Below are 22750 nucleotides of genomic sequence, written 5' to 3' on the forward strand. Positions count from 1 at the left end.
GGAGGATGTGGTAGCTAAAATCAACTGCAGGGGTTCTGAAAGGCTTGGGAGAATAAAAACCTCTTTTACCTGCACCTGAAAGAATACAGGAGAGCCTCTGTGGGGAGGGAGCTCCAAAGTACAGGCATCACCACTGAAAAGGCCTTATCTATGGCGCTTACCCACCTAGCTTCTCAATGTGTGGGCCCATTGACCTCTGATAATGGCCTCAGTCAATGGGCATGTAGTATGTGCTAGAAAAGGTGTTCCTCCTTCCTGTGTTCTATTCAGTACATAGATAAACTGAATACTACAAGAAGACAACTTACTCTTCAGTTGGAGTGAGCTTTCAGAATGCCCTGTTATTCGCACATGTTTCCGAGACTACAGTCATCTTTGCTCTTGCTTGCTTTCCTAGTGGGAAAGGCGGACTAGCTCCTCACACTAGAGATAATACAATAAAATTTGATTTGTTTTTGTTTGAGGCATTAAAATATGCACAGAAACAAATAACATTCATCTGACACTACAGAAATGAGTTAAAATACTGTATTGTCAAATGACAATAACATTTACATCTATATTGTAGCATTCTCACTTTTTCCACTTAGAATTTCAATCCTCTGGTTGCTAACTGCCACTTAAAATAATGTTGTTACAAGTATTTGGGGCTGCTGCCTACAGTTGGTTGGTTTTTCTAGTTAGTTCAAATTAATTAGAAAACTCAGGCATTTTAACTTAGCAAACGTGGTTTCAATGGAACTGACTCACATCTGAGTACTGAGGCAACGTTGGTGTAGGGGTTAAGAACCGTGGTTTGGAGTGGTGGACTTTGGAGAATTGTATTTGATTCCCCTCTCCTCCACATGAGTGGCAGAGGCTAATCTGGTGAACTGGATTTGTTTCCCCACTTCTAAACATGAAGACAACTGGGTGACCTTGGGCTAGTCACAGTTAGAGCTCTCTCAGCCCCACCTAGCTCACAGGGTGACTGTTGTGGGGAGAGGGAGGTGATTATAAGCCGATTTGATTCTTCCTTAAGTGGTAGATAAAGTCAGCATATAAAAACTAACTCTCTTCCTCCTCCTCCTCCTCCTCTGTCGCCTGAATAAATAGTTGTTGTTTTTTCCATAGGAAAACGAGTTAGCATGTATTACACTTTTTAAAAGCATGATGTTGGCTTCTGTGTTTTAGGTGAACCTGACAAACCATTGTGGTTTTATGGGAGGATTGCAAAAAAATAAAAGTACTGGATTGACTACTCCGTATTTTGCTACCTCTACTGTGGAAGTAATGTTTCATGTATCAACCAGAATGCCATCTGATTCAGATGACTCCTTGACAAAAAAGGTAAGTGCTTTGAAATAACTGTCCTTTAGGGTGGTAATAAATCCAGGGAGTAAAGAACAAATAATTCAGTTAAACATTTGAGATTTTATTAAGCCTTTGAACTGATTATACCTTTGAGCTGATCTTGCCTCAAATGTTTGCCACAGAAAAAATCTTTTCATTGCTCTGAATTTCTTGGGAAGAACAACTGTGGTAGTCTGACAATGAATTATAAGGAAGCGTAATGCCAAGCAGAAACTGTGTTATGGAGATTCTAAATGTTTTGCCAAGTCTGCTTATGTAGGCACTATAGTGATTATGCTAAATCTGTTTGCTTGGCTTTCCACTCACTTTTTCTGTGCCCTATGCATGCATACACGTGCACATAAATGCATCTCTCCTTCCACATATGAATTCATAATTTAGGTATATTGACTTCTTTACCACACTTATAGACTCAGCAGTATACACCCTTTCCATAATTATTGGCAAGGGAAAAAGGAGAAAGAATACTGTTCCCTTTACTTCCCCAGTGGCTCTTGCAGATAGTCAAGGTGGGCCATCTTCTGCTGAGTCCCATCCAAGGGCCTCCACTCAGCCATTCTGCCCGTTATAGCAGTGGGCACTTATTAGACAAAGGGCAGTGGCTGAGTCAGACCAAGCTCATAACATATACTTACAGCAGACCCTTGCCATTCAGAGATTGATTATTTGGAATTTCATTTGTCTGTGGTGTGATCATGAGAGGTCATGAGAGCCAGTGTAGTGTAGTGGTTAAGAGCGGCGGACTCTAATCTGGAGAACCGGGTTTGATTCCCTGCTCCTCCACATGAGTGGTGGACTCTAATCTGGAGAACAGATTATTTTCCCCACTCCTCCTCATGCAGCCTGCTGGACGACCTTGAGCTAGTTACAGTTCTTTCAGAACTGTCTCAGCCTCACCTACCTTACAAGGTGCCTGTTGTTGTGGGGGAGTGAAGGTGATTGTAAACCTTTCGGTAGAGAAAAGCGGGATATAAAAACCAACTCTTCTTCTCCAGCCTGTTTTTATACAGTGTCATCTTTGTAATCATTAAATATTACAATATTGCTTCCCAGTATTTGCAGATTTCACCATTCATGGTGATCCCAGGAACAGATCACCTGACAAATGGTGAGGTTTGCACTGTACCTTGAAATCCATAGCAATGCACAATCTCCGTTGTGAACTCAGTTCAGCAGGTTAACCATGTTTGTTGGCATAGGTAAACACTCTGCCTATCATTAAGCATAATGTACATGCAGCCCCAGATGTACCTGCTTCCAAACTGTCCATATCAACCTTCAAACTCACCAGTACTGGAACACTGACCTCCTACAGAGTATCCAGTGAGTGTACGCCTCACATAGTATTCACTTAATTTTTACTTTCCAAACGTCTAAAATGTAATGTGAAACATTTAAATGTATTAGTTTTTGATAATTACGTGTATTTCTAGCCAATATGTCATCAGTAATAGCTTTCTTACAGCCACTTTAAGAATAAACTGTTTGCACCATTGGTATTTTTTTTCTTTTTAAAATTTAATAAATTCCACATTAGTGATAATAAGTTGAGGCCTGGAACATTTGCCCTATTACGAATGAACAATTGGCTATCATTAGACGGTTCTCCCCTCTATTCTGTACATATATCTCCAGACGTGCTAATCCATTGAGCAGACATTAATGAGCGCTGGTTGAAGTGTAATATTGGAGGAAGTGAGGCCGGTTGACCTCAGCATGGAGTTTAATACTTGTAATTACATTAGATCGCCGACAGTTAGTACAGAGAAATAGCTATGCCTCTGGCAAGCTTCAATTATTGATGACTTTTTGGTCTATGTTCAACCTGTAGATGATTATCTGTATTATTATTGAAGACTTTGACTGCAATCCTTAGAACACCGTCCTGAGAATAAGCCCTATTGGAATAAAATGGGATTTGGGTCTGAGGATACCAGTTTAGGAATGATCCATTTTTTCCTTTAAAATTTCGCACCAGCAACCTGAAAACTCTGTAAAACTCCTAAGTATTTCAGTCTATCCAACCTAGGCATCATTTCATCAAGTACACTTAGTGGCAGTAATCAAAGACTTAAGAATATAGTACAAGACTGTATGCATTCCATTCTTCGAGTGGTTGTTTCTTGGTGTGTAGGCTATCATAGGTGGCACTGGATTTCTTGATCTTTTCTTCACATAGTAGACTTTTAGATAGGCTCTTTTGTACATATTATAGCTCATCTGTGCCCAGTAGTTTGAATCTGCATAAATATCACAATTTCTATGTCAGCTTTTGGTTGCAGTAGCCTGAACTACAAAAAAACTGAATCATAATTAAGTGACTTGGTGTGCTTAAATCTCATTGGAATAAACAGAATTTAAGCCATTAAGGCTGTGATCCTGAGTACGCTTTCTGGGATTACATCCCACTGAAGTCAGTGGTATTTACTTCTGGGTATACATGTTTAGGATTGTACTGTAACTTCCAGTGGGGGGGATTTTTCCATGTTTGCAGAAATGTCTGAAAGGTGGGGGGTCAAAAATCCAGATTGCTGAAGCAATGTATGCACTTGAACTAACATTGTAAGCTAAAGAAAAAACAAGATCTCACAAATCTATGTTGCATCCTAGCCAGTATTTGGGTGTTGCCACCATTTGGGGATTCCCCATCCTCCATGAGTTTCTGAAGTGTCTTCTGCTTGTTAGGTACTAAAATTAATTCTGGAATATGGCCTCTGGCATCCTACCAGCAAAGTGAGCCCTATCTTTTAAATAAAAGTACCGATTTAGTATTGTTCTACATAATTTTAATGAACATACATCTGGTATCATTCTGTTTTCTAGGTATGTCCTGATTTCTGTGAGGTTGGGGATGCAGTTTCTTTTAAAATATGAACTTGCAAACTTTGAGAGTTGAATAAGAATGTATATTGGCTCTTTCCTTCTGCGCCCTTCCTCTATTTCCCTTAGTCTGTAGGAGGGCTTTGGTTTAAATCTATATTTAAACAGTGGCTCCTGTTTGTTTGCTTTTCTGTTCTCTCTGGTGTTGTGCCTGCTAGGCAGAGTACATAGGATAGAGTACACAGGATAGGGGAGCTAAACCCTACCCCCCACCCTGTGCCTTCCTCTGCTGCCCTCCATTTCATTTTGCATTTTTCTTACCACCCAGTTCACTTGCAGTACAGGAACTTGGCTGGGAGAAAAAGCAGTGGAGCACAGTGAAGTATGGGACAGAACAAGTTTTTCCCTTGTCCATATGTATGTTTTGATTTTTAAAAAAAGTCTCAATTTTTAAAATGCAGATAGGGGCAGGCCTATGTAAATATCTGCTTGCTTGGGTTGCCAACCGCCTCCCTGTACCTGCTCTGCAAATAAGAATTTTAAATACTCTATAAAGAGAGATCTTTCTCCTAGCAGCCAGAAATGTTGAAGAAAGGGTCCTTTGTGTATGGGGGGGAGGGGAAATTCATCCAAGTTGGATGGGTGGAGAATTACAGTCAGAAAAATATTTTCCCCTGGAAATGAATAGAATAAAGAAAATGCATGTAATAACCAACCTTTTTAAAAATGAACACTAAAAGTGACACCAAGCATTTTTTTTTTTGTGCGCATCCATATTTAACAGTGCTAAGCTGGGTTTGTCAATAGAGTGAGAAGTCAGGTGCCCTCTAGATCAAAGCTTCTTAAACTCTGGGTCACAACCCCATATGTGGTCGCGTAACTGAATGTGGGGGTCGCGAAAAATTTGGCAACAGTAAATGGTAAAATTATATGTATACCAAAGAATTGTTTTAAAATAAATTTCTTTGTGATTTATTATCAGTAAATGTTTGATTTGTTTACCTATTTTACATACCGCGTAAAAAATTCTCAGGCGAAAAGGGGTCATCAGTGGAAAATTTTTAAGACGCCCTGCTATAGATGACAGCTGCTGAAACAAATAATAGCCCAGAGAAATGATGAATGTACTTTATAATAGTCTGAAACTTTCTCCAGAAGTATTGAGTCAGTTCAGAAGGCTTGTTTCTTTTTCTCTCCCCCCTCCTTTTAACCAAGAAGATAATTTGCAATGTCTAGTTGAAGGCTTTTTATGTCAGTGTGCCCAAAGGTGAATGATAATTATCTTAGAAATGGAAATAAAATTAAATAAAATACAAATGTCATCCTGCTTGTCCTGTCATTGCACCATCAAGATTCTCATTTTCAGACACCATACTAATTCAGTAATTTATTTTCTGCCAGTTCCCATGAAAGAATGGAGTTTTAATACAGCAGTGAAATAGCAAATAATGTGATTAAGCTAGAAGAAGAAAAAAATATCCAAAAGAGCTTTTTTTAATAACTGACAAGTGAAAGGCAGAATATATGAATTATGTTTCTTTTCTTCCTAAGAAAAGTCAACTACCTTTTGGAAATTTTTTATTTTGTATGCTTCAGTTAAAGGAAACTTTCAGCAATATATAAAATGCATTTAAAATTAAGGAATAAAAATATTAATATTGGGAGCAAGAATTCAAATTTCTTAGTTATATCTTTAGATGATAGTGAGAAGAATGAGCAGGACCAGAACAGTGTCTTATCAGTTTAGCATTAATATGTATGTATTGAGATATGCTGATGACACTACATTGTTGGCAGAAAATAGTGAAGATTTGAAACAACTACTGCTGAAAGTTAAAAGAGAAAGCGCCAAAGCAGGACTACAGCTGAACATCAAGAAAACAAAAGTAATGACTACAGGAGAATTACACAACTTTAAGGCTGACAATGAGAAAATTGAAATGGTTCTAGACTTTCTATTCCTTGGCTCCACCATCAACCAAAAGGGAGACTGCAGCCAAGAAATCAGAAGGAGATTGAGACTGGGAAGGGCAGCCATGAAGGAGCTAGAAAATATGTTGAAGTGTTAGGATGTGTCACTGGCCACCAAGACTAGATTAATTCATGCCATCGTATTCCCTATTACCATGTATGGGTGTGAAAGCTGGACAGTGAAGAAAGCTGATAGGAAGAAAATAGATTCCTTGGAAATGTGGTGTTGGAGGAGAGTGTTACGGATACCACGGACTGCCAAAAAAACAAATCAGTGGGTTATAGATCAAGTCAAGCCTGAACTGACCCTAGAAGCTAAAATGACTAAACTGAAGCTATCATATTTTGGTCACGTCATGAGACTACAAGAGTCACTGGAAAAGACAGTTTTGCTAGGAAAAGTTGAGGGCAGCAGGAAAGAGGAAAACCCAACAAGAGATGGATTGACTCAATAAAGGAAGCCACAGCCTTCAATTTGCAAACTCTGAGCAAGGCTGTCAAAGATAGGACATTTTGGAGGACTTTCATTCATAGGGTCACCATGAGTCGGAAGCGACTTGACGGCACTTAACACACACATTATGGTTTTAAAAGAAATGAGTGTGCTATAGCATCTGATGTTTTTATGCACAACCTATACTCTGGACAAGAGACTACTGTTAGGACAGAATATGGTGAAACAGAATGGTTTCCAATTGGCAAAGATGTCATACGAGGATTATTTTGTCGAAGGCTTTCACAGTCAGAGTTCATTGGTTCTTGTAGGTTATCCGGGCTGTGTGACCGTGGTCACACAGACCCTCGGTCACAGAGCCCGGATAACCTACAAGAACCGAGGATTATTTTATTTCCCCGTGTGTTCAATGCAGAACATATAAGGAAAGCTGTATTAGATTTAGATGAAGGTGGAGTGCAAATTGGTGAAGGGAACATTAACAATTTGAGATATGCAGATGACACCACATTAACTGGCAGAAAATAGTGAAGACTTGAAATGACTGCCGATGAAGGTTAAAACAGAAAATGCCAAAGCAGGATTACAGCTGAACATCAAGAAGACAAAAGTAATGACTACTGAGGAACTACACAACTTTAAGGTTGACGATGAAGAAATTGAAATTGTTCACAATTTTCTGTTCCTTGGCTCCATCATCAGCCAAAAGGTAGATGGCAACCAAGAAATCAGAAGAAGATTGAGACTGGGAAGGGCAGCTTTGAAAGAGCTAAAAAAAGATTCTTAAGTGTAAGGATGTATTGCTGGCAACCAAGATCAAGTTAATCCATGCAGTAGTATTTCCCATTACTATGTTTGGGTGTGAAAGTTGTACAATGAAGAAACTGACAGGAAGAAAATAGATTCCTTTGAAATACATTGGAGGAGAGTTTTACTGATACCGTAAACCACCAAAAAGACATATCATGGGTTCTAGATCAAATCAAGCCTGACCTCTCCGTAAAAGCTAAAATGACTGAACTGAGGCTATCATACTTTGATCACATTATGAGAAAACAAAAGTCACTGGAAGAGACAATAATGCTAGGAAAAGTTGAAGGCAGCAAGAAAGGAGGAAGACCCAATATGGGATGGATTGACTCTATAAAGGAAGCCACGGCTCTCAGTCTGCAAGATCTGAACAAAACTGTAAAAAGAGTAGAAGTCCAGTAGTACCTTAAAGACTGACAAAATTTCTGGCAGGGTATGGGCTTTCGTGAGCCACAGCCCACTTCTTCAGCAACGACATTTTGGAGGACATTAATTTATAGGATTGTGACTTGATGGCACTTAGCACACACACACATTATGCTTCATTAAATACTTAATTTTAGGATAAGCTGATTCCACACAAGAGTTTTTTTCTCCCCTGTGGTGATCCTTTTGCCAGAGTAATGGCTGCTCAGTTTACACTTGCAACAGAGATTCCACATGCACAATTTAATCCATTTTTTACCTTTGTTAGCTGGGAACACACATGTACGCACTGTTGTCATGCTGTCCTTCTGAGTCTACACCTGTCTTTTTATTTTTGGGTGCACACATAGCACTGGTCACCTTTTAAAAAAATGTGTATTTGCATAGTGCTGTTCTGCAGTACCTGAATCTTTGGTAATGCTAATTACTATAAGGTACTCATCTACATTGAAAGGACTAATTGGCCCCCTACTGCTTGGGGGAAGAGCACTTCAGGAAGTTTTCAAATGTTAATTGAAAAAGCAGAGAAACACTTGCCACTTTTGTTTTTGTAGTAACAGCATTATTATGTTGCCCTGCCCCCACCCCCACCCCCGCCGTCAGCAAGGATACCAAGACGGGTCACTGTGAAATGTGGGACTGTGGGCATTCCTTCCATGTAAACCGAAGGCTTACCTTCTCTTGCAGACACATGAAAAAGATTGTCCCAACAACATGCTGGGAAAGATCTCCCGCCGATTTTTTTAAAAACAGAGTGGATGAAACAGTGAGTTCACAATTGGAACAGCAATGGATGATGCCATTGAGCAGAAACAACAAAAACCAAACCTGAGCCTGACTAGAGTTGCTGAAAAGGAGAAAAACCTCTGTATGGAATCAGCCATTGCCGCTTCAAATGGATTCTGCCCCTTTGTTTATAGTTAATTGTACAATTTATTGAACATTTATACATGGATTACATGTCTCTATTATGCACACTGTAACACATATATATGAATCTTAAAATGTGAATTACATTACAGCCCTAAGCAGAGTTACAACCTTCCTAGATTATTGTCTTCAATGGACTTAGAAGGGTGTAATTATGCATAGGATTGCACTGTTAAAGAACCATTGAAACTATTTTGCAATTATGGACTGGGATTCCAAGAGCTACTTGGGAAATGCCAAAGGTCTTGAGCATGCCCTGTGGGTTTATCTTTTCCTTTCCATTGTAGACATGTGCACACCACAGACTGAATTGCAAACTGTTTGGAAGTTGCCATCAATTTCAAAGGCAGTTTGCTATGAAATGTTATTGGGGCAAAGGGATCCTACACAAGTATGCGTGTAGAATCTCTGGTCTGTTCTTTTGTATCTCAGCTGTGAATATTGGCTTGTTATCCTTTATTTTATGTTATTGTGAAGATTTCTTTTAGACCCAAGAACTTCACCACATCCAGCTTTGTTTTCCTAGTTTCCATTTCATGAGCCAGCCTCCCTCTCTCCCGTGCTGCCAAATCATACCAGTGCTTTTCCCCACTTAGCCCTGATTTTAAAATCTGTTTGGTACCTTAGTAGGGAATGGGACTGCAGAAATAGTAACTGGCTCATGAACTTGAAGAAGTAAGATTGTCATTTCTCATCCGCTCTTTAGATCAGGAGATTCTACTCGTTACTGAGAATTCTGGCAAGAGTTCAAGGGTTAATGTAATAGATAAATGAAAGGAACTTTCTGTAAATTGAGTCCTGCATCATTTCAGTTGTCTTGCCTTTCCAAAACTAACTTATTTAATTTTTTTTAAGTAAATACTTGAATTCTTCCTTCCAGCGTGCTTTGCTTTTACTATCGTTTATTACTTCAATTATACTTGGTATCACTTAGGACAATCTGCCATTTGGAAATCTCAGTGTAGCCTGCAGCTTAGTATTAACTCTGGCTGGTATTGTAACATGTACAGCATATGACATTAATGTATCAAAATTAGATTTGATCATCCCTTCTGGTAATATTTATTTCACATTTCTTTTGTATTCAGTTAACATAAACTTATTAGGAAAGCTGACACATGGTCGATGGCTGTAAAGTAAGAATGTTTTAAAGTATTTCAGTTTTTTAAAATGAAATTTCAGATATCTTTGCTTTTCCCAGTGGTTATTAGTTTGTTCAGTGGTTAGGTAGAAATTCTAACCCTGTGCTGTAACTGTGGAACTAGTTTAAGTAAACCTTTGGTATTTGTTTTCTGACTATTTTACTAGTGCTCATCAAGATTAGATGCTTTCTATGTTAGCTGCTGTTCCCGCAATGGGAACTGTGAAGGGTGGAATGGACTGGTTACAAAAAATGGAGAAGAGCTGTAATCCTATTTTCTGCTGCAGAATTTTGTCCCCAATTTCTGCTTGGTTGGGGCAAATCATAATAAGCAATACTCTGAACTGAAATTAGATAGCACCTAGGCCTTGTACATTAGGATAATGAGACCGTCTTCCTCTGTGCAACATCTCAAACGTTTATAACTGATTGTATATTCTTTTGGTGATGTTGAACTCTGTAACAAGGCTGTCTGCTTTACAGTACAAACTAACAAAATAACATAGAACAAATAATAATTTTAAAATATCACCAATATGTTTAATTTTCAATGTGGCCACATCTCTGGATACATAAATCTAGAGATTGGCACCATAGAAAGGCAATATATCTTTCTACAAACCAGAGAAAGGCCCCAGATTGCAAAAAACAAACAAACCAAAACTCTGATATCTTTAAAAAGAATTACATTGGGGGGTTAACCCCCCAAATTTAATGGAAGCAGAACCTGTAGCTTTAAGAAACAAATGGCTGTTGCTAAGCCGCAACACAGTATTGCCGGCCTTGGTTTCTGTCAGTAAAAAGCAGGTGAAATGGCAGGGCCCTTTCCAGAGTTAGTTTGGTCTTTGAGGGAGGACCTATGGGTCTATGTCCAGCAGTAACCACTGGGTGATTTTATCTCATCTGACTTGCATGATTCATCTAGGCCTGGCTGCTTGCTAACAAACACTTCACCAAAGCCAGTGTGGTATAGTGTTGAGAGTTTCAGGCTAGGATCTGGGAGACCCAGCTTCAAATCCACATTCTGCCATGGAAACTCACTGGGTGACCTTGGGCCATTTACTCATTCCCAGCCTGACCTACCTCACGGGGCTGTGGTGAGGATACAATGGAGGAGGGGAGAATTCTCTATGTTGCATTGAGCCTCCATTGGGGAGAAATATAGGGTATAAATGGAGTAAACAAATAATAAATATAGCTGAAGATGGGAGGATATGGAGGTTGCTAGTAGGAGGAAAAGAGAAACAGTTTGAGGAGGGGTACACAGAAGGATGTCATTGTGGGTTCCCGACCACACAGCTGGGCCCCGCTTGGTACACAGCACTCCACAACTGGGTCTGCACAGATTTTTCCCAGGGAGAGCCTGCCTAGGTAGAGAAAGCTGAAGACCAGGCAGATAACAGTAGGTTGGCTGGTGGGAAGGCAGAAGGAAGTAGGAAAAGGGAAGAAATTTCCCGAAGCAGGAAAAGGGGAAGGGCTATGAGGACTGCCAGGGAAGATAAAAAGGGAATAGTGAAGGAGGGGGAAATGAGGACACACACCCCCACTTGTCATCATGAAAACCAAACAAGGTAAGAGTAAAATTAAAAGCTCCAGGAAAAAATCCACATCCAGTAAAACCTGGTTTAAATTTTATGAAAGTATTAACTGCTTTTCTTTTTTTTAAAAATGTTGAAGCAAACCTCTCTGAGCAGAGAGTTCCACAACTGCCGCCCAGCCATTAAGGAGGCTCTAGATCTTACAGTGACACCGCATACCCCAGGCAGCAGAAGCTCTTCTTCTCACAGCCTCTGTGGCTGATCTTAGAATTTGGGGGGAAAGAGAGATGTGGGTAGTCATTCCTTCAGATAACAGGGGCTTCCACTGTGTGAGCTTTAAAGGTCAACATCAACTGTTTGCACTGGGCTCCGGGGGAGAAAAATATTAATTATTTTACGACTGTGTTGTGGTCTATGATGCCTGTCTGACTGCTGCATTCTGTTAACACTCGCGGTTTCTGAATGGTCTGCAAGAGCAGCCTCATGTACAGTATTGTAGCTCGGAGGTGACTCAGGCATGGATGATGATCATGAAGGAGAGAATACAGGAGCTCACCAAGCAAAGATTTAAAAGGGCACTCCTGGCTGCTGCTGCCATGTGAGTGTCTAGAAACAAAGGCTGATCTCGGCGACTCACCAGGCTGCAAAATGCTTCCATCACTTTTATATTATCTGAACCAAGTTTAAGATTATTGGCCCTCTTCCAGGCCATTACAGATTCCAGACGTTATTTGGGGGGTTCTGCAGCCTCACTGGGATTAGAGAAGGAGAGAGAGTCAGATGTATCATCCGATACTGATGACACTGAACCAGAAAATATCGAACATCTCCCAGTTGTCTCATGTAGGTATGAAAAAGCATGGAGAATAGAAACCTGTGAAACCCCTACATAATAACTCCCATGGGAGAAAACTACTTTCCCAGCACTGGAATTTGCCAGACAGGGGACCACCACAAGTGATGCTTTCCATTCTCAACATTTTGTACCCCACTAAGAAAATAAGCCCTAGAACCTTGTGTATGGTGAAGGTGACACCCACAAAGGGACGTATCAATGATGAAGGGGCAGGCATTTTCAGAAAGACAAGCAACATTATGTCTGGCCACCAGAGGGAGCAGAGGGAGGAACCTAGAACTATTGGAAGGGATTCCAAGGGGGAAAATGTGCAGATGAATAGGTTGCAGTATATACTTTATGAACAGACTATCTTCCTTTCAGAAATAGGCATTTTTAGCTATTGTAAGGGGTGCTTATAGTTTATAGGGTGTTGTTTCATATTCTATAAGAATTCCCAAGAACTTTAAAAATGCAGAGTGCTTTTCTTTCTGTTTGAGTTCAGGTAAAGAGCTGATTCATACATGTAAGCACACTGCTTAATTTGCTGTCACAATTATGGAATGCTTAATAATTTGCAGCTGAAAGCTTGAAGTGATTCCATTGATGCAAGATTGTACGAACATTCTATCTGTGGTATTAGTGTCATCTTTCGTTCACATATAGCAGCCCTAATAGCCCAGAGCAGCCTGATCTCATCAGAGCTTGGAAGTCTAGCAGGGTTGACATGGGCAGTACTTGCATGGGAGGCCATCAAGAAAGACTAGAGCTGCTAAACAGAGGAAAGCAATGGCAAACCACCTCTGCTCATCACTGACCTTGAAAACCAATCATACAGTCTCCATGAACCCGCTGCAACTTGAAGGCACTCTTTATCTTCATTCACATATGCAAGTCACCATCTGATGCCGTATTCATCAAGTAGCAAACATGTGAATTAGACTGAGGCTGCAGTCTTAAGCACGCAAATGCGTTAATGAAAATTGGAGGCACATGAGTAAAAGCAAATTTGTTTTAAGGTTGAAATGTCAGAGACATACTGTAATCCTTGTGCTAGAAATGAATTTTAACTCTCTACAAATTGTCATTTAAAATGGTAGCAGAGTCCTACACTTTAGACAAGGCTGTCTATTGCAAACCTGTTGTCTCTAGCAAATATATTGTTGCCAAGGGAAAATTGTGTTTTGTTTCAGTCATGTGGAGACCATGGAAAATCCATTGTTACAAATGGGTTTTTAAAAAGTGAATGTCAATCAAGTGTTGTTGTTTTTTATAAGACAATTAAATGGCAATATACTTAAACATCTTCAAATATCATAACAACTTTACAGAGTTAGGCTTCATTCAGCTCTCATGAGCAAACCTCAGTTTATTTGTGATTAGCATAAGCCTAGTTAATAATTGCTTTCTTCTGCTCTCTTCCATCTTTTCTTTGTCTGGTGCATGGAGATCAAAGAAAAAGGTCGTTAACTAGTTGCAGTTAGTCACAAAATCGAACAGGCAGGTCTCATTACAGTTAGGTTTATTTTCAATAATTAGGATTTTTTTTAAATCATGGTTGAATACAAGTTGCCAATCCCATGGAAGGAAGAAAACTAACCCTAGTTAGTCCATGTGTTTGCGTTTTGATGTCTTGAGTAATTGACATTAGTTGAAAATATTTACCTTCAGCCTTAATGCACTATATAAGGAGAGGAGGAAGAGAAGCCACAAGCAAGCACAACCAGGGTTTTTTATTTATTAAGGCCTAGGTATGCCTCATACTGTAACAGTGACCCTGTCATTATGGTTATGAGCCTGCAGAACCCCTGAATTCATGCACTTCACCCTGCCACTCCCCCTGTGCATCATTAGAAAACCGTAAACATTTTTGCTACAACCGTAGCCAGTTAATTAACGTGAATCATAAACTGTGGGTTGTATTCAGCCAACTGCTGGTGGGATTCACATGGATACCCCACCCAGAAGCCACTTTTGACTCCATATAATCATTCATGGAATCACCAGATTCACCTGGATAAACAGGTATATGAGACAGGGGGTTGCAGAGAGGAGGGTGAAGGGGACTAATTGCCCCCTCTTCTGTTAGCAGAATTACAGCCCTCAACTTCAGCAATAATATTTTCAGGGCCGTAAAGGACTGCCAAGGGAAGTGAAAACACAGGAACTTTCCATTGGTATTTGGCTGGACTCATCATTTATTCTTTGTCTTGTACACCACAGTTCAATTGCCATTTGGAATCCTGGTTCAGAGGTCAAAGAACAAACCATGACTTATTATTTGAGCAAAACAAACTATGGATTGCTGATGATTTTTTGTAGCTGAATGCAAGGGAAAGAAGAGTGGGGGTGGTAGCACTCAAACCTGAGAATTTCCAAGGCTCATTCCTATAAAAACAAGCTACATTTTGTCATTACATTTGAAACTTGGCTTTATGTTGAAAGGTTTTGTCTTTAGAAGTGCATTCTCCGTTAGCTTGTGATACGCAATACCCAAAGACTGAAAGCTGGCAAATTAAATTAAAGAGCCTAAACTGAATCAGTAGCACTTTTAGAAAGCAGCTGCAGCTTTTGTGTGAAAGAAGTCTGTTCTAGATCTGGCCAAAGTGTCATTTTTAAATGTATCTTGCAGACATGGAATACTATAACCCAGTCTCTTTAAAAGAGTCTTGTTTAAACCTAAAATCGATTCAGGGTATTTTATAGTTATTTTCTACAGCTGTTACTATTGGTTGCACAAAAATTTAATTTTCATCCAGAGTTTAGAGAATTATATATTTATAAAAATTAAAAATTTATGTTGTTTCAGCTAAGACATTTAGGAAATGATGAAGTTCACATTGTCTGGTCAGAGCATACACGGGACTACAGAAGAGGAATAATTCCTACAGAATTTGGAGATGTGCTCATTGTCATATATCCAATGAAGAATTACATGTTCAGTATCCAGATTATGAAAAAACCTGAGGTAAAGGTTTATTTTCCTCATACAATCTCTACGTTCTAGATTGTTCATGATGCAACCTGTTGTGGTTCCCAGCATGGCAAATTCCTCCATCCACTCAATTAGATGTTAACATTACCAGAAGCAGCCCTCTTGAGATAGAATTCATCTAAACTCTGAGCAGGACAAGGAAACGAAAGCAGTTTAAGGCTCCAAAGGTAAATGTTTACAAACTTGACATTCTACAAAATTGCCCCTTTGCATGCTGCTAAGAGGGCTAGCTGCAGGTGGGTAGGCATTACGCAACACTGCAATTTAAAATGCCACCTTCCTTTGTTCCAGAGGTACCATTGTGTCTCTGTGTTCTCTGTAACTGAATTTCAGCATCTGAAGTCTGAGAGAGGCAAGATGACATTACAAGAGAGATTGACTTCAGCTGTCTTCCCCTATCCACCTCAGTATTGTCATACTTTATCACTATGGGCTGGATACAAGTTTCTGCAAACAGCACAAGTTCACAGAAGCAATTTTTACTGCCTTCCACTTTGCCCTTCACCTGCCTGTGCTAATACAAGAGTATGTGTGTGGCAGGGTGGGGAGAGATACCGGTCAATTTTCCTTCCTGTTGCAGCTCCATGGGCTGCTTGGCGTATTTTCCTGGAGGATCCTTCAGCTCTCAGCAATAGCTTCTCAGATGTAGGGGGCTGCTGGAAGAACAGGAAGGTGGTAGGAATTGCTTCCATGAACTTGTCTCCATTCACAGAAGCCTTGAATCCAACATAGTCTATGCTATTGCCTCAAAACAGGGAAAGACTGTATCTTGTCTTGGAGCTGGTAAGTTTAGAAACTCTCAGTTAGCCAAAGGAAAATGTGAAATAAGGCTTGTAACAAAATATATTTTTCTCTCATTAATATCAGAAATAAAGCTAAAATTATTAAGAAATTAATCTGATACCCATTTCTGCTGCTTTCAATTGGAAATATATTTTCCAATGTACTTATCTTCCTCCAGTTCGCATGGAATTCTTATAGATAGAACCCATTGCCCAGTGGAGCCTCCTTGCCAAAATTCAGGTAGATAGAAGAAAGCATTCCCATTCTACAAGCTATTAAGGTTCTCACAGAGAGGGTATTAGGAAGCATGAATTGGTGTGGAAGCCAGCTTATACCTCCTTTCTAGGATTCTCATGTCAGGACCATCTGGCTATGTCTGTGCAGTATATAAAATGAAATAGTTTGAGTATTCTCTCCAGTTTGTTTGCAGGGCAGGCTGTTGCCTTTGGAGGGGGCTCGACATCTGCTGGGGGGCAGCCTAGACATCTGCCTTTATCCCCCCCCCCAACGCACCCTGCTAGTATAAATTTAGAGTTTCCCACTCTCTCTCTCTCTCTCTAGACATCTATAGTGTTTGTTTACGGAGTTCAGAATGAATTAGAGCATGTGAAATTAGAGCATTTTCACAGGATCAGCAAGGAACGATCCAGAGCTAATGTTCTGACGACTGAAAAGCACCATGTTATGTGAAGATGTCAGTCAGAAAAGGTGCAAGAAAGCAAAGAGCTGGGACAGTTGCCCGTATCCATTCTTTCCACCGCTAGTCTTCGTATTTACCATCATCTGACCCCTGAAAAGGAGAGTTATGTGTAGAGCAGGTAGCTTTCTCATTGACTGATTAGCAGCTGAATTTGCAACATGGCACTGCATGCATAAAAGCCCTTGCTGGATATCCCCAACAGCCTTTCATTTTGGCCACAGTGCACATCACTAGAGGATGAATGCAGCACTCCATGAATGGTTTCAGCTGTGAAATAGTAACTAATAGCAGCAACCACCATTGGAGTGGCTAGACACATCCAGTCCATTGCAGTGCATGTGAATCTTCGGATCAGAACATATGCTGTTAACACATAGCACACATGTCCCATATTATCCTATTCCTTGGCTTCCTTCAGTGATGTGGCAGTATCTTAATAGTGATTGTGATTACTTGTCCATTAACTGCATGTTAAGATTGCTCTATCCATATGCATTAATAGGAACTCTTACCAGTCGTCTTTTTAAAATTGATCATGTCCCTTCACAAATTTGTCCCTACTCTAGTCTTACTCATAGTTTGACCTCCAGGACTATAATATACATGACTGTTCTTAGCCTTAAACTAAGCCTGAATAAGATAAATTATTCAAATACTTCTTAAAGTGAAATAAAGAGAAAAATTGAATATCAAGTGATCTTATTGGCATACTTTCATAAGATAAACTATCTCATAGAATATTTTGAATAACTGTTGTGATTGACTAACCAGAGGTGAGAGAAGAATGATCTGTTTGAACAATCCTTTGTTAATGTTGATTACTAATTGTTAGAGAAGAGAATGATTTAACAGCTGAATTTCCCAATTTTCTGATTCAGGTCCCATTCTTTGGTCCATTGTTCGATGGTGCTATTGTGAATGGAAAAATTCTTCCTATTATGGTTCGGGCAACAGCTATAAACGCAAGCAGAGCACTGAAGTCACTCATCCCATTATACCAAAACTTGTATCCTTTTCCAACCCCAAACTTTCCTCTTTGTTTATATATGCTAATTCTTTCATTGAAATTGATTGTTTTTATTAGTACATTTCTTTTTTTAAGGAAAAGATCTTTAAAGCAAGGAGTATATTCAATATAAATAGTTGTAAAAATTCAGCTAGACTAGTGCAGTAATTGCACGATTCACAGTGTAATCCTAAATGCACTTTTCTGAGATTAAGCCCCCACTGAATAGACTTGTGTTTGTATGTATTTAGATTTTATATCCCGCTGATTAGGGTTCTGCTTAGGACTGCTGTCTTCAAGGAGTATTTTTTATTATGTTAGCAGAAGTGCTCTAATAGTACTGTCATGATAGCTTATTACTTTAAAATTAAAGCATGCAGTAGATCAGTTCATTTAAAGTCAGTGCTATATAGCTTGATTATTTATATAGTGCGATTTAAAAAAAAATTATCTTTCCCTCAATCCCTGGCCAATGTATTTTATCTACATTTTCATCTATGTAGTTTCACCTACATTTTCTAAACATGATAAACTTTGTTTAGTGCATCAGTACAGCAACATATCATAATGATTGGGATTGGGGGTATAAGTGAGGGACCGTGTATCATTATTGAAGAATGAGAAGGGTGTAAGGAATTGAAGCCATGATACTTCCACTTGTTTAGGGAAAATTGAAATGCAATTTGCTTAGAAATAGCCAATTTATGCTACAAAATCTGTACATGTATCAACTTCTATGTAGATTTTTGTGTATGCGGTTCATACTGCAGACATCATTCATTTGCATTCCCTAGAGGTGCCTTTATAAAGATGCCTTATAAGACCATTCAGCAAATGTTCACCAGACGTTAATCACATTTAAAACTCAAGATCTGTTGTGGTAAAGGTCCCGTTTTCTATTGGAAAGCAGTTATCATTAAGCTGCAGAGACCTAGGAAGGAGGCAGCCACTTAGGACTTCCAAATATTATAAAATCCAAAGGAAAGAAATGATTAATTACACATACATTTTTAAACATTGACATCTAAGTAATATTTTTGCAGAGACTTCAACCAGAAATAGAAGCAGTTTGGAAAAACATATATCATAGGTAGAACAGTAAACTCCTGAATAATGAAAATGACAAAATAATTTAAACACATTTTATGCCAATAATTGTGTAAGCTATTTTCTATCCACAGACCTGAGATTCCAAAGCATAAATTGTGTAATTTATGTTCATTAAAAATAGTCTGGGGCTTATCTTGGGCACGGCTAAGTATGTATCTAATGCTGTTCAGTAAATTACAAGAGTATTGATTGGCATATGCTGTTTAAATTGATCGTCCTGACAGCCAGAATTACAGTAATCTGTCAGTATTGATGACTGTCTTTCAGGCTTTGATACCTCTCCTTCATTTGTCTTGTCTTGCCTTACTTGTGTCTAAAGTGCATTTTCTTACAGCCTCCAGTTTTGTCATGGTAGGCACTTTATAGTCCTTTTTTTGTCCCTCAAAACCAATTTATTGGCTTGATCATACAATTAGAGAGAAAAAACAGCACTGGGGAGCACGGGTAGGCAGTGGTCTGCTTGACTGCGGGAGCTTAGGTGTAGCATAGGCTTGTTCTGAGTCATTTATTACTTACCTGTTGAAAGACTAGGATTTTTTTTGTAATGACTAATTCCAAAGCATCACTTTAAATGCCTTTGAATGTAGCCGGTAGAGACCACTGATTGAGTAGGTATTCATGATTGGTTTTTAAACTCTTGTCTGTGTTTGCCGTATAGATTGTTCACCTACACTTCTGAAAGTTATTTCAGGATTTGTACATTGATTATCTGTATGTGTCTGCTTGCTGTGCTGTTGAGTAAGGGTCGTGTAAATATATTATGTTTCTCCCCACCATCACAATACCCTTTGGCTTTTCTTCAGTAGGAAATATTTTTAGATGGGTAAAAATAAATAATGACGTCACAAAATATATTTCTTTCCATCTTGCAAGCAGAAATCCTTCTTTTTCCTCTCTGAGCAGCTAAATATGTTGGAACAATATGAAAGAGCCAAGCATTAATGAAGTAACATTGATTGATCATACTAATCTGTCATTTCTGAACTCTAGTGGTAATTTGCATTTTTTTCCTGCATTGCTCGTCATTGTTTTATTTTTTTAAAAGCATTTCTTAGGTATTTCCATGCAATTCAGACTGTGGTTCTAAGTTTCCAATTCAATAGTTCTCAAACCATGGGGCAGTTCTCTAATGGGAGGAAGAGAGCACAAGATACTTTGCAGCACTCAGATTCCAGAAAAGAAGTGGATATTGAAACAGATTGATCCTAAAACATTTCTCCCCCCGAAGCAGAGATGTGACATTCTGTGCAAGTCATGGAAGCTGAAGAGAGGCCAGGATAATGTGGGAGCTTCTAACCCCACCAGCTCCTGGCAGTCTGGGTTTTAGGAGGTGCTGGAGGCCCTGTTGTAGTCCTATTGTAATGCTTGTATTCTGGTAATGGCCTAGGCCATATATCCCTATGTGCACAGCAGTGGACTGCGTACATGCAGCTGTGTGTGAAATTATTCTGGATTCCATGGAGGATTGCTGCGATGGAATGGGGTAATTTTTGTCAGTTCCCCCCACCCATTGTAGACCTCTGACTTCCCCCAGTGTTGTTCCTGGTGGTCCCCTGGGCCCCAAGAGCAGCAGAAGTTACTTCTGTTTACTTCTTTTATACTTCATTTTTCTTAACAATGGAGACCCAAAGTGGCTTACAACATTTTCCCCTTCCCTATTTTATCCTCACACAGTAACTGTATGAAGTAAGGGAAGCTGGCTTTGTGTGACTGGCTCAAGGTCACCCAGCAAGCTTCCATTGCAGAGTGGGGATTTGAACTTGGGTCTTCCAGACCTTAGTCTGACATTCTAACCACTACAGTACACTGTCTGCAGTGTGCACTTTGGGCTGCAGTGGAAGGGGGGAAACAAATCATGCTTTCCTGATGGAAATTTTTCTGTCAGTGGAAATGTTATTGTTTGGCTGCATCCGAGCCTCTGTTTGCTTGCTTCCTGAAAATATGGGTGCAGACTGGGGGCTCAGAAAAGTAGAGTAAGTTTGAGGGAGAAGTTAAAAGGATTGGGAAACCTTATTCTGATTTGAAGTTCATTCTGTTGAAGTATTTGGGGCATATTTCCATTTTTAGAATCTGAGTTAATCTTATAGATAACTGTCATTAATGTTTAATTGTCCGTTTTCATATGGTTAACCACTTTTTTTACACAGAATTTTTACCTTTTTAAGAAGTATGTCAAGAAAAAAATAGTTTACTTTCAGCAGAATATATGCAATCCTGTGAAGAGCTGCTCCAGTCTAAGCCTGCTAAGCTAATTATACAAATTTTATTCCAGTCCATAATAAGTTTAATGTCCACCTTTTTTTATAGTCCTTGCGTGTATTATGTGCTGTTAAGTCCCTTACATATACCCTATGAATTAATGACCTCCAAAACATCTTATCATTAACAACCATGGTCATCTGAAGAAGTGAGCCATGACTCACGCAGTTCATACTCTGCCAGAAATTTTGTTAGTCTTTAAGGTGCTACTGGACTCTTGCTCTTTTCTACTGCTAGTGACGGCCTTGCTCAGGTCTTGCAAACTGAAGGCCATGGTTTCCTTTATTGAGTGAATCCATCTCATATTGGGTCTTCCTATTTTCCTACTGCCTTCAACTTTTCCTAGCATCATTGTCTTTCCCAGTGAGCCTTGTCTTCTCGTAATGTGACCAAAGTATGATAGGCTCCCTTTGGTCATTTTAGCTTCTAAGGAGAATTCAGGTTTATATTCCTTATCTCAGTCATTAGCATCCTTAGCATCTTTGTACAGAAGGAGGGAACTGAGGGTGAGAGACTCACAGTGCAAATAGTGACACAACCTGAATTTAACTACAAATGATCTTATGGCAAATGGAGATTTTGAGGCTAAGTCTCCAGCAAGCTGCCTGATCACAATCATGCTATAAAATTCCCTTTGATCTATGGTTTATATTTTGGTTATTTTATGCAATGCAACATATGCTTCAAATAGGAGAAGATGCTTGACTAAGGTAGCATTCGTTATTAATCCTATGCTTATCAACCTGCGGGTTGTGTTTGTTTAAAAACATAATCAAGGTAGTCCTATCATTGGCCTTAATATATTTTGCACTGCCTTTGTAAGACCAAACACATGTCTATACTCTGCTTAAATAAATAATTGTACTTTGCGAGTATAGCTCACATTAAGTAGCAAAAGAATTTTGTCTATTTGAATTAATTTAGTAGTTGAGTTACTCGAAATATTTTTAAAGCCTTTCACAAGTTGCCATCTTATAATTTTCACAGTTACGATCACCAGCAGGTTTTCTAAAATGAACTGTGCAAGGCTTGAGATTTTGTGAGATTGATTGTAAAATATTTATTTTTTTATTTGGAAAGAGTGGTTATATATAAAAAATAGTTAAACATGCTTTGCCAGGCTGCTACTTAAATTAACCAGAAAAGAACACTTCATTAAAAGTATTCTGCGTGTGCTGTATTTGACCACAAAAAAAAGTTTTTAACCTATTCTGCTCATATAAAAAGAGCATTAGAGCTGATTTAAGTTTTCACATGGAAGCAAGCTCCATTAAAGTACAGGAAGTTCTAATACTGTGAGTGCCGACTATTCTTGTTGAAATGGAGGTTGTTTTAGTAAGAGCTTTTCTCTTAGCAATTAATTAAAATAAAAAGATTTATTTAAATTCACAAATTTATCCATTTGGTTTGGAGTACTTCTACTTATTATCAGTATGAGCTTTAAAAAATCTTTTAATTCCTGTTGCCAAGCCCCATTTACCATCCATCTGTTCTTGCCAATTGTGAAAAGGTTCAATTTTCAGCAAAGCCATGTATTTCACAGAAGGTATGTGAGGTGAAATTTCACAGGGGACACTATGGATCCTGATTCTCAGCGATAAACCTTTGGGGCCAGCAGG

At 39.1% G+C, this 22750-nt stretch overlaps 1 protein-coding gene across 4 annotated transcripts in view; it reads left to right on the forward strand.

The window, feature by feature from the left end:
* RALGAPA1 (Ral GTPase activating protein catalytic subunit alpha 1) overlaps positions 1 to 22750 on the forward strand; it is a 150016-nt gene that overhangs the window by 104475 nt on the left and 22791 nt on the right. For all 4 annotated transcript variants that reach the window (XM_056851781.1, XM_056851782.1, XM_056851783.1 and 1 more), the window contains 3 exons: positions 1174 to 1329; positions 15088 to 15246; positions 17635 to 17762. In XM_056851781.1, coding sequence (XP_056707759.1) covers positions 1174 to 1329; positions 15088 to 15246; positions 17635 to 17762 — 443 coding nt within the window. The remainder of the gene's footprint in view (positions 1 to 1173; positions 1330 to 15087; positions 15247 to 17634; positions 17763 to 22750) is intronic.

Source organism: Euleptes europaea, chromosome 6, assembly GCF_029931775.1.
Source record: "Euleptes europaea isolate rEulEur1 chromosome 6, rEulEur1.hap1, whole genome shotgun sequence".
NCBI lineage: Eukaryota > Metazoa > Chordata > Lepidosauria > Squamata > Sphaerodactylidae > Euleptes > Euleptes europaea.